The sequence below is a fragment of the Echeneis naucrates genome, chromosome 18, assembly GCF_900963305.1.
Source record: "Echeneis naucrates chromosome 18, fEcheNa1.1, whole genome shotgun sequence".
Lineage (NCBI taxonomy): Eukaryota > Metazoa > Chordata > Actinopteri > Carangiformes > Echeneidae > Echeneis > Echeneis naucrates.
In genome coordinates, this window is record NC_042528.1 from 5,300,476 (window position 1) to 5,313,914 (window position 13,439).

A 13,439-nucleotide genomic window follows, 5' to 3' on the forward strand; every position below is an offset into this window, starting at 1 on the left:
AGCCTCTATGAGCGACTGTGTGTGAGTCAAAGAGTGAGTGTGTGTGTGAGGGGCATGAGCCAGCTTGTGTCTGTGGCATTTCGTGCAGATGTTCACACTCGCCTCAGCCAGTAAATTGTCACATCCTCTGCTTCTCTTCTTCCCCGCCGTAGATCAGTAGCACTGTTGTTTTTCTGCGTTTCTGCCTGCCACTTTTGAACAATCGTCCCTATTACATCAGTGAATAGGAAACTCAGCAGCTGCTCACAGAAACAAAAGAAGCCAGAAGTCCTTTTCTTGTTTTGACTTTTAGTCAGATTTTTTTTCCTCAAGCAACAGAAGTAAAACTGCCTACATCAATGGCAAATCTCACAATATTTCCATTCAGTACCATCCCTTAGGGGAACAGGAGTAAGGGATAAAACAATTTAGATCAGCAGCAGCACTTTTCCTGCACGTTTTATGAATACCTCAAACACCCAACAAAGCAATGAATGAAATCATGCAGCCACTTAAATCGTTGAACCCCCCATTCGTCTGAGCTCTCCCAAAGGAACTTTAATCACGATATGTGACTGCGACCATTGAGGACTTAGCTACAGGCCGTCACTGCAAAACATTTTCAGGACTGTAGGCAGTTTGACAGTAAAAATGTGGTTCACGGAAAAGTTCATGAGATGCTCAGAGCTGGAAGGGGACTCTAAATGGCAGGATAATAATGTCTGCTAGTCAGGACTGAAAGCAAGTCTGTACGCTTTCTTTCTACACTACATGTACCTTCAAGCATATCTGTTGTGGCGGAAAATTGCTCAATGTCAGTACAAGAACACCTCCAAAATATACGAGACATTTCAACTTGCCCTCATGTGCTTGCCTGAGAGTCTGCTTGGATGCAAATGCCTTGGCTTCATGTGTCCAACCTGCTTCGAAGTCTAAATGGTTTTTCCCCAGTTAGTAACTGATATTAGGGGCAATTCCAACCACAGATCCCAATCTGCTCATACTAAAGCTGCATTGTTAGACTCTCGTCCCCCCTTACCCCCAACAGTCATGTGACCAGAGTGAGAAAGTTCATGAACTTCCCAAAGCAGACAGGCAAACACATGAGTACAATTTGGTGTTATGTAGATGAACATGTATTCAGACATTTATATATTTTCTTGTTGCTGTTTTTCACGGTGGCCTTTTCTTTCTCTTCATGCATTTCTTCATAATGCTCGGGTCAAAGTCATAGGAAAATTCAAGGTTAAAGCATACGCAAGTCTACACAATGACCTTTATCTCCAGGAGTCACATCAGCAGACTGCGAGGCGAGATATGTCACAGTTCGTCCCCCCCGCTGCAAAAGAAAACAACGGCGAAACACAAAAAGGTTACATTATTAAGGAAAACAAAGCAATACGCCCAGACTTGAGAGCTAAAAGGTTGTTTCTTGAGGTGCTGTTGGTGAGGAGAACAGCTTAGTCTGTCGTTGATGTCATTTGGCACTGATGGCCCTGCAATGGTTGTCCTCCATTTCCAACAATATGAAACAGTCCAAAACTCCTCCAAATAGGACCATGGCTGTCGGTCAAGTCGTCTGATAGATCAATGTCACACCAAGCAAACATGAACAAGTTATTTCATGAGAACTGTACAGCCAAAAGAGACAAAGAAAAAAGACACCCATAAAATAGACTTGATATATTCTGCTAGGACAGCCCTATGAGTGCTAGCTGCTAAAATGGGGCAGAGAGACAGACAGGCACTTAAGTGCTGATGCATAGCAGAGATTAAAGTAAGAGCTAAGCAAAAGACTTAGACGAGGGAGGGAAGGAGATAGAAAGAGAGTCTTAATCACGGATTTAAGGTCAAAGCACTTTCATTTTAACCAGTTTAAAAGTGTAAAAACTTTACCCTTAAAATGTTTGGTACCTTAATATATGAAATAAGTGACAAAAAAATGAGCAGTTTTCATAGTGAAAGTGTTTGAATAACCTTTGACCCCCTTTCTGGTGCTAAAAGCAGTATGCTGACCGCTACAAAGCTAGCATTAGCTTGGCTATTGATAGAGACTCTATCCTCAGCTGTATGTACCGTATGTTGTTTAGGATCCTGAGATGAAGGGGGATTAAGTGAGACACAAGTGTCTGGAGCTAATAGCACTAATGGGATTGCTTATCACTTTGTCAGGGGTCTCTCCCTGAGCCGCAGTCAGCAGGATGGTCAATTTATGTCCTGGCATGATGCTAATATGTTAATCTGACCTAGCTGGCTGTAGCCAGGTAGCGAGCTGCTATTTCCCCTGCTGTAAGTGCCTTTTGTTTCAGGCCTGTGTGTTTCAATACTTCCGGTGTATGGCTCTGTTAAAAAGGTTAGGAGGGAAAAAGAAAACGAGAAATCGATAGAGTAAAAGAGACATCCATGAGTTATAATGAGCAGTAAGTCAACAGCAGCTATGCTAATATTTCTCACAGTAGACAGGAAGGCCAGCAGATCGCCAGTACCATCATCCTCATTTATGTTAGCCACAATGCCGCGTTCACGTCATAATGGATTTATTATTTACTGTAACATTCACGTTGACTTTTAAGTCCTAATTGTTAATGAGGAATGATATTTTTATAAATAATTTGGCTCTGAATTGCACAGAGGTGCCTATAATTTATAAAAAATAAATGCCTCTCATCAGCCACATTTCCCCATTCAACAAAATTTACTGTATCAAATTGACCATGCAAAGTTGTTTTAAACCTTCACACGACAACCTGCCCAGTCTCTACCATCCATCCCGTATGACATGAAAGCGGCGAAAGCTCACGCCAGTGCTACCCACTTTAATTGATATCTTCTGCTGCAATTTTTTTTTTTTATGTAACTACATCAAATTAATGGCGAAAATAAAATAAAAATAAAAGAACCCAAAGCTTCAGTCAGTCCGGGCTGAGTTAAAGTTCTTTGTAAAACAGCTACAGTTTGAAAATGAGGCACTTTTTGAGCAGACATACATTTCTATCTGTTTTCTTTTTCATACACTTAATAGTCAGCCACCACTGTACTCTTAATGATAAAAGTTTTTCACTTGGAAGAAAACAAAACAAACAAACAAAAATAACAACAACAACAAGAGAAAGAAAGAAAAAAAAAACAAAACAAAACTCATCATTCTCCATCTTTTTCTACGCTTCTCTGATTGGCTTTCACTCAAGGAATGAGAGCAGCAAATATCTTTTCAAGAATGTCATTTGGCACATCCCTGTTGGTTTCCACAACCAACAAGATGAAAGCGGGGGGCGGGAGGGGGGGGGAGAGAAACTTTTTCTGTCAGTCTCTGTGAAAGTGCTTCAGGGGTGTGTCCAATGCAGCTTTTCTCTAGATGTGATTGGTAGTCACAAGAAGAAGCAGGCGGGACTTTGAAGCTCTTTGAGCGATACCAGATTGTTTCCCCAAGGACGCCGCATTGACATCAGCACTCTGGAAGAAGAAAAAAAGTCACACAAAGAAGGGGAAATGGTTTGGTTAGATGCAGGGTAAACAATAACTCTGATATGAAGGTGAAATAAATATTATGACATGTATATACAGTGTCTGTTGCTTATCTGGTTAATTATAATATCCAGCATAAGATATCAGCGTCTGCTTATCGGCCTTGGAACACAGTGACCCTACAGCGAACAGAAATATACAATACAGCCAAACACCCCTGAAAAAGACTCAGACAGGATGAAAATGATAAAAAGACCAGCGGGGAAGGAGAGAGGGAGGGCACTGATTGCTGCAGGCACAGGGCCGTGTGTGTGTGTGTGTGTGTGTGTGTGTGCCAGCATGAGTAAAAAAAAAGAGATACAGAAAACATTTAAGATTTTACTGGCAGCTTTAGTCCTTCACATGACATTAGACAAATGAAAGCACAGGTAGGCGGCATCAAGAAAATGTCAGGACTGCAGTGCTTCAAAATCTCACATCACACCAACACATATGACACTGACCTGGCCTTGTTTGCACAGTTGATAGGATAAAAAGACTTGATGATAACTATGATCCAAAGTGGAAAAGAATCGCCTGGCGCCACACAGCCATCTGTTTGCTTTAAGGTTCCTGAACAGGCTCTTTTTTGATTGAGAAATAACCATGGCAGTGCTCTTTGGTGAAAAAAAGGGATGCTTTCAAATGTCTGTATTTGCGGCACACTGATATATGTGCAGTAAACTAATGATAATAACAACGGACATTGTCTCAACAAAAAGCCTGAGGCCCACCAGTACGCACACAACGGTATAGATATGAGCAATGCAGGAGGAGGTCCGTCTTTGATCACTCAATCTGACCCAGGCCAAATTCAGAAACACAACCAATCAAAGATTCAGCACCAAATTGTCACAGTGTGATTATTGCTATGATCCCCAGCTTTGACACTAATGAACCACAATGTGGAGTGAAACATAATGAAAACACATAAGCACTGGCTGACTGGACTACCACACCTGATATCATAATCTCTGACACAGATGTTTATAGACCTGTTAAACCCAATTTGACTTGCAATTAACCTACTGCTGTTATCACAGTGCGCATGACCCTTAAATCAATGACAGCCTTATGTTGTAGTTTGGATTAATATATTGGAGAATAATTATGGTTCAAAGCATGAATTGTAATTGCTCTGTGACTCATTTGGCCACAATGCCACATGTATGCCACAACGATTTAATTAAAGAGTGAATGTACAATGCTAAACACTGGGTGCTTGAGATTGCAATGAGCTACTATAAAGATTAGTGAGTGCCCTTTAAACTGGGTTACTTTCTGTCAAATCTGATGACTCACACAAAAGGCACTCGAGCAGCCATCAGCCAAAATAACAACTCCACAAGCTCGTAAAGAGAACAGCCTCAGAGAGAGTTCCCTCTGTCTCTTTCTCTAAAATTTCCCAACAGAGCTCGACTTTCTAATTGCAGGAGGGTACTCTACACTTACTCCCCCTCCTTCTCTTTCTCTAGTTTGTCTTCTTCCTGGTGCAGTGAGCTATATTTAGTCTCCCTCAGCACAGACAGTGCCTGCCAGCCAGCCAAGCCATGGTGGCCTGAAGCAGAGCAGAGCATAGAGGAGCAGCTCCCTCATTCAGGCAGCCAGTTCGAAAACAGCAACACAAACAATCAAACCAGCCAACCAAGGGGACTAGAGGAGACAGGCCAGACACGCACTGGTGCACTGCCATGAACACACACATGCAAACTGTCAAGAAACAAGGCGCACAAAGCAACACCGGAGGAAGATACTATAATAATGCGGATGACATTCACTTAATGATGACCTTTCTCCAAACACAGACACGGAAAATTATACACAGAAACATGCCTAACAACAGTCCACTGCCTCATGAGTGTACACAGATACTTATGTGCAACTACAAGGAAATGTTTCCTTCTTCTGGCCACACGAATCAAATATTGTCTTCTTACTTTCCCTGAGCTGATTTGACGCTCCCCTGGTGGTTTGTCTATTGATCTCGTTCATTTCCTTGCATCGTTTCCCCATTTGTGGGAAAATCGATCTAATAATGACTGTGGTAGCGATTGTGTGAGCGTGTGCGTGTTTCTTTTTCCCTTCCGCTGCCAGACTGTTTAAATCAAGAGGTTAGACAAGGCTATCTGCCTCCGCAGTTTGTGTCTAGCCAGTAACTTTACTCTAGCTGCCTGTGTGTGTGTGTGTGAGTGCGTTTCTGTGTGTGTAATTAGGAGAGTCTGGGTCTATGTGATGTCTCAATCGAGGGCTGCCTAAAATTGAAAAGCCACCCTGTTCTCTGGTCGTAAATTGAGTGTGTCAGTCTGTCATTTTCATGCTGCCCCGGCTCCCACAAGATGCGGAGCCAGTCTTTGCAACGTGATGTGAGTCACCGAGTTCACGGGTCACTCAGTCGGTTTGGATTAAATCATATCTTATATACAAGGAAAGCACACAGATGTACATTAGAGCTGCTGGAGACCATCATATGGTTGTGATAAATGAAAACAGAGGGAGACAAAAGGAAGGAAAAAATACTAAAACAGCAGGAAACATCAGTATTGTTGGATGTCATTGGCCATCAAAAACAACACTGAGCAGAGAAGCATGAGTCTATGGTAAGCTCTATGAACTTCATATGGCAAAAGATGAATGAGAATCACTGGAAATCCCCATTTGGTTTATTACTCTGTCTCATCTTTTTACAAGGGCAACGTCTTGGATGCGTCAGTCTGTGCCTTGCATTCAAGCGAAACAAAAAAATTCTGTGGTTTGAAGGGTTTATCTCCCCATTTCACCTCCATCTCTACCATTGTTCTAGTTCCATCTCAGCAAGCGTTCAAACTGCAGCGATATCCTCATTCAAGATATAAAATTCCTTCCAACTCCCAAGTGTAGCCAGCCCCTGACCTTTAACCTACACCCTAAGGAGAACTAAGAGCCTTCTGCTGGAAATCATTTAGGAATTACATTAATATAAGGATGTGAAAATCCCCACAATCCCACTCAAACTGTTTTTCCACAATGGCAGCAATTTCTTGCGCCAGTGTTCTTAGCTCTCGCAATTCTTCAGTACTGTTATTATACTTCCATTAAATCATCTACCATGCAAGTGGGCAAAGTGGGTAAGAGTTACAACGGCGCAACATGAGCTGGGATCCAGCGTCAAGACAGCTGCAAGTACAAGGAATGAACACTGGCAGACGGAGGCAGCAGGATAGCTCCTGTGTCACCTCATTTAATTTCTTCCAATGACGCCAGAAAGTCTGCCAGTTATGAAGCTATAATGTTCGCTCCCTGACCACAGTGTGTCTGATTTCACAGTTCTTATTCGTTAGACATGAATCCATCACATCGCTGGACGACGATGGGGTAGAAGTGATACTGGAATCTAAAATCTGCCTGAATACTACTGAATACATTCCACCTGTGGGGTTCAAAAGTGATTTTAAAGACTTCGATATGGCTTCTTCAGAGTTGGGGAAGGGTAATCCGCTGTACTTGGTTGCAGCAGATTGCTATGGCAACCCAATTTCATGGTGAAACAAAAAGTAGGAACTTGTAAACAGCCCTTGCAACATAATCCCCTTCTTGGTTGTCCATACATTACCTCCGTCGTGTCTTCAAAGATGCCAGCTCCAATCTTACACTCATTCATAAACTTCTATAGCTCGTGAGCAAGCATGTAACTTCATTTATGCAAACATCAGCAACCCCCAAGACTCTTCCACTGGTCTTGGGCATTAAACCAAGCTCATTCATGGGTCAGGGGAAGTAAAAGGCTGGGGTATGACTGATATGAACTAGTTCAACAAACAGCGTGTTGTATAAATGTAAAAGTACCCCAAGGGTCATAACTGAAGCATTAAGACTCAATAATGTTTTACACAGACTACAGTTCTCGAGAATTCTGTCAAATGCTTGTATAGTGTTTCAACAGAATGAAATGTGATGGAATTCAAAAAGAAAAAAAAAAAGTGCCTGAGCAAGACATTGAAGTCCTTTTTACTCTGTTACCAACCAATTGAAAGAGTCATGTGTGAGTTTCTTTTGCTGTGAAACTTGATTATTACAATCTACTGTAAAAAGAAAAAAAAAAGGTTTCTAAAGCGCTTTGAAGCCACCTTGGAATATATAAAAAATGCCGGCCGTGTATTTGCCATGAATGGAGATTATAAAATAGAGTTGCTGAAACAATTTCTGCCACAAAACATGTTTATTTCTGCTGTTAGGTTGGAAATGTTAAGATCAGGAGGAGCAATAGAAAAATTGCTGCGATTTTTTTGGATTATATGTCCACATTGATAGTCAATGATCTGTAGTTGTAGTGGAGAGGATTAATACATACCTACATACAAATTTGCAAAACACTTTTTCCTATAATTGCTACAAAAAATACTACAATTCTTCCAAGCTTTAAGATTTCTTGGATTTGCTGCATTGGACACGCCTCTGTCTGGAAAAGTCTTCGACCAGGGAGGGCTTTTGTATTTGCAGAAACACCAGCAGCACATGAATACAAAAAGAGACGAGGATCTATCTTCACCAGAGCCAAAAACAATAAAGTCGTCACAGTAAAGCTCCCAACGCTTGAGTGACAACATCACCACTTCAGTAATGTTGTCTTTTATTAAAAATGCCCTTGCTAACTACACAACAAAGTACCCAAATGCCAGCAATCAATTATCCCAATGGAAGCTTTTGATTGTTTTTAAAACAGCCCATTATGAGAACAGTGAACGCAGCACATTTCCCCTCATGTTCAGCTGTAAATTTCTATAGGTTACACTACGCAATTGGCGGCAGAGAGCAGGGTGTGTGTTGAAAGACTATTGCTGTGTGTGCTTATTGCACATTCAGACCCTCTCTCTCTCTCTCTCTCACACACACACACACACACACACTACACTGCCTTTAACTCTGCTGCTGACAATCACACCCACATCAGACACATCGGCTATGTAACAAGCTTTTCATCAAGTGTATATGACAATGTGTTATGAAATATGGAGAGGTGGAGAACGGCCAATTTTCTTCCATTATGTATGAAATGGCTTTGACTCATTAAATGCACTTTCCATTTGTGTTTTGTCAATAATTTTTTTAGTTTTTTTTTTTTTACATGATTGTGTGATGATTAAATAATAATAATAATAATAATAATAATAAAAACAGGACAAGGGCTCAGGTTTTGTTTTTCGTTATACACAGTGGGAGAGACTGAGTGGGTGTGTTATGGCACACAGAAGAGCTGGAATGTGTGGGGACAGGAAGAGACAGACAGAGCAGCGGTGGTGAGTGGGGGGGGGGTTGCATTTGTGGTGAGGGAACCACATTTGCTGGCCCATGTGCAGCTTATTTGGATCATTCTTAAACAATATCTGAACTTCCAGGGCATTGCATTAACATGTCAGCCTTTAGCTGGATGGAAGTTCTAAATAATAAGAGATGAGGGGTTGTGCAATTTTGAGGAACATTAAAGGAAGCTGCTTGACACCACTTGACTGAATTCCACATTGGCTGAAGAGAGAATGTGCGCGCACTGGGATGTTTGCAGTGGACAGCCTACAGAGTACAGTGAAGTGTTGTCTGCAGGTATCATCAGCAAGTTTTTGTCAGTCAGCGGAGAGAGTTCAGAAAAGAAAAACAGCAACACGCTCAGTTCCTGAGGAGATATTTTCTGTTTTCATTATTATAAAGCAGAACATCTGTGTGTTAGACTGTTGGTGGAAAACAAGTCATTTCAACATGTCAGCTTGGACTCTGGGAATCTATATTGGTCTATTTTTAAGTGCTTCTGTTGTCTTCTTACTGAAAATTTGGCTGCAAATGAATCAGAAATGAAGCCCAATGGTAGCTGCGCCAGAGTAGAAACGTATAAACTGGGTAAATGATTCAACTTTAAGACCAAACTTCAAATATTTGGTTCGGGGTTTTGTAATTGAGGACTGAATGGTTTAAAAAACTAAATTCTTTAAAGTTGAATCCTCAGCAAAAGCTTCCTTTTGTGGTTGTTAAAGCAGCGTTTAAAATGTGGTTGTCCTTGTGTAACAGAAACTGGCATCTGTATTGAAATCTGACATGGGACGTCCTGTCCCTGGACAGGACACACAGAGTGAAAGCCAACAGGACTAAAGGGTTGTGGGGATTGTTATCTCATTCACTCTCGCCCTCACACTTAGAAACATTTTTACTGTTTGCTGACTCGGACCACCAGTTTCTCTGTCTGTGCACGTCATGTCACTCCACCAGTTCTGCTACTTTCTGCCAACACTCGTACAAACTCACACTGACACACACTTGGCGGCGGTGTGGGAGTGATATATAGTGTGATAGCATAAGCAGGTGGGGTCTTCACTCTCTTGAGTCGTATGGCTTTCCCCAGGATGTCAGTGGCCGGCTTGCTCTGGCTCTCTGACGTGGGCCGACAACTGAAGTGAAACACAAGACGCTCTTGCACCATCTCTAAGAAAGGAGACGGGGCTGCTGTTGAGATATTTGTGTCTTTTCTTGCCTCACTGTGAGCTCTGCCACATCAGCACAATTAAAATAACAGTCAGCAGAATAATTGCTCTGTCTGTCTTATCAGAGCAGTTTGCAAACGTGAAGGTAAACATTTTATGGAAGACCTTGACATGACAGGATTCTCTGCTGGTTCATCTGAAATGCGATGCATGACCTCCCTCTTGGTAAAACACTGAAACTCTCTTGTTGTAAATGAGACTAAAAAAGTAAAAAAAAGTGAAAACCAATAGTCCAGATATTATTATGGAATTTTTCAATGAACTGCACACAAAGGTGCAAAAAGGATTATTAATAGAAACAAATAACGAGTTGGACATCAACAGCTGTTTTTAAGAAAAACAAACACTTTTGAGATAACTGTGCAGGATCAAATATAGTCTAATGTAGTTGGCTTTTAAGATAATATTGTGAACGTTAAAATCTCACCATGTGATCCAACATAATAAAGAGGAACAAAAAACAAAACTGTCGCCTCACATCAACAGGGGATATTATACAACAGGACAGACCTCCAAACAGATTGATACAATTACAGTCAGACCTCATGAAACCAAAGCTTCCTACCGACTGTCTCTACTTTTACAGTTCCAGAAAACAGAGGGAATAAATGAAAAACCTTTGGTTCATTAAAATGATGAGGGGCTGACAATGTGGAATCTGGATTGTGTAGTAAGCTCCTGTCCCCTGTGTTTAGAAACTGATGCCCATCTGTGTTTCACTGTGTGTGTGTGTGTGTGTGTCCACATGCCATCTGAAGGACTCTGTTCCAGTCTGATTATGAATTGTGTAATTATTAATAGAGCTGCTTCATAGTGCAACAGTACAAACACACACAAGAGAAACTCTTCCTCCGGTATTAAGTTTCTACATGCCATTATATTAAAGGCAGCCATTATTTGCATTTAGTAAATAGAACTATGTTTGTATACATCAAAGTGTGCAAACGGTGCCTGTGGCTGACTGTGCAGACACATTTGTGTTTCGGCGTGGATGAGCATCTGTATGTACACGTACAGGAGTTGGTGTGTGTGTGTTGGGTTTGACTGTGAGTCAACAGCCAGACTTGGCTAGCACACACTGCAAATATTTATTTACGAACCTTCTGGAGGCCGCAGCACTCACATGCTTCTTGCCTTCTCCTCGTCTCCACAGGGAGGGGGGGGTACAAAAATCTTTTCTTCTCGCCCCGCTATATACTTCATCTGTCCACAGCATTTAGTACATTTACTTTTTCACATTGGCTCGGGACTTAACATTTTATACTGTTCTGGCTCTGCTCCAGCAGATTGGATGACAGTGAAAAATTATGCTAATCAATATTTTTGTGTCAAAACTGACCAGATGTAATGTGACAGAAGCTGCCCGTAGGAATGAAACTCCAGCAAAATCCTATAGCTGGAGAGGAGGCCAGAGCTAAAAGGAGGATGAATATGCATCAGATGAGCAGAAACATAACCCACTATTTCTGCTGAGTGTGCAAACAGGCAACTGCTTGCCTAAAATATTTATAAGGTGATAATATGGCAGTGCTGTCTGTCAATTAGTTTGCTCTAGAGTCTCTGAGTCCCCGGGTAGCTGAAGAAATTAATTAGAGTAGCTTTAATGCTGTTTGTTCACATCTACAGCACTTCAGATGGACAGTGTGCTGTAGGTGCTGTAGGAGTCACAGTCCATTTATGTCAGATTTGGATCATCGCAGCAAGAAAATGACAGGGCTTCCACACGGCCGCACTGTTAAACCAAAATGGATGTAAACACCCTAAAATTAAAGCCGAAAGTCCCCACTGAACCCTCACAGTCATTTCATTTCCAATCCAACTCAAAGAACGGTGCCAATTTTCCGACTGGTTTCAGGTAGCCATTGGTTTCCAGTCATTTCCAGACAGCACAAAAAGTGAAATCAGCAGCGATGCACTGCCGCCAGTTCAAATGAATCCACAGCTCAGAGATTATATGACCTGGACACTAAAGCAAACCCGTCAAAAGTCAGCAAACTGGTTTTTTGTGTAGAAATGAATGGGAGTCAATGGCTCATTGGAATGACCAAAAGAAAGAAAGAAAAAACCAAATCCTTAAGAAGGACAAACATGGTTTACACTGAGGTTGGTAGTAAATAGAGTTTGTCGTCCGTTTTAGCTGGAAGTGAATAATGGCAAGTTAAATAAAACAAAAACCTCACGGGTGGGGAAAAAAAGAAGAAACAGTAGCTAAAGCAATACAAATGGCGACATGGACATATGTGTAGCACACGCAGGTCATGTGTGTAATGTGTGAGTCAGTGACCGCAAGCTATTTGGAAATGAGTATATGAGCAATATGTGTGTGTGTGTGTGTTTGTGTGTGGAGAGTTGTGTTGGGCAGCAATGTGACGATGGTGACTGCCTGGGCCAAGGTTGCACAAGCATATTGCTACAGCTTAAGTCTGAACATGAATTATATACACACAAACACACACACAGCAGATCAACAAACAGACACATCATACAAAAGAACTTAAGTACAGCAAGATGGTATTTTTTAAACCATAACCATACTCTTTCTCTCACACACACATATCAATGATATCCCTGCGGACATGAAGTCACCACATCATATAAATGAGCAGTGTGATGACGCACGCTCTGCCACAAGTTCTGTGTGTGTTGATGTGTTGATGTGTTGTTTTCGACTGGAGGTGATGATTCATATTCAGATTCTGCCGGACTCCAAAAAGCTGTTCAGGTCTACCACCATTGAGTCGCAGCAGTGGAAAGAAACACGCCGTCACCACATCGCTCGGACGCGCTTACTAGAGATGCAATCGCCCAGACGTGCATGTGCAAACCAAAGCTCATGTCACGTTTCTCTCAGCTCCCCTGGATGACAACTGGTCATGAATACAAACAATTTCATTAATGGTAAATGAAATTCAGCAAGAACATAAACAGTGTGCCACCTCTCAATCATCCCTCGCTCATCCACTTTCCTCACACCTTCCTGACCCTCCAGCTCTTCCATGTGCAATTTCTACTTGTTTGTTCTTGACCAGGTATGACTAATGAGTAAACAGGCAAGTTGAGCACATGTAATTTCCTCTCCGCCGCCGATTTAAGGCTTTTAATGCACTGGGCAGGTACTGTGACGTCCGCAGCGGAGAACATTGTGTTAGCGGCTGTGGAGAGAGGTGTATGGGGGCGGAGGAAGGTGATCGATGCTTTAATTGTAGATTCCTGAGATGGTTTCTGTCTGGGAAACAGAAGCAGAACACTGAGTTCCTGCAAGGCGTGAAAAGATAAGGATGTTTTAGATGCACATGAATGCTGCACAGAGACACCAGCCGACGACAGCACACACTCCAGGAGTCCTCACTGCAGCCAAACACACCTGGAAAGATGTGGATGATGCTCATATGGGGGAGCAGACAATCACACAGCGAGTGGCAAGGAAACAAATCCTGGAATACATGATGGCCT

The 13,439-nt window shown here is 41.9% G+C and overlaps 1 protein-coding gene across 1 annotated transcript in view; it reads right to left on the reverse strand.

Annotated features, from left to right (window-relative positions):
• Window positions 1-268: 268 nt before the first annotated feature.
• Window positions 269-13,439, reverse strand: part of LOC115058829 (insulin receptor substrate 1-B) — a 41,672-nt gene continuing 28,501 nt past the window's right edge. Inside the window, exon 5 of the mRNA XM_029526365.1 lies at window positions 269-3,432. Within this exon, the coding sequence (XP_029382225.1) occupies window positions 3,425-3,432 (8 nt within the window). The 3' untranslated portion in view covers window positions 269-3,424. The remainder of the gene's footprint in view (window positions 3,433-13,439) is intronic.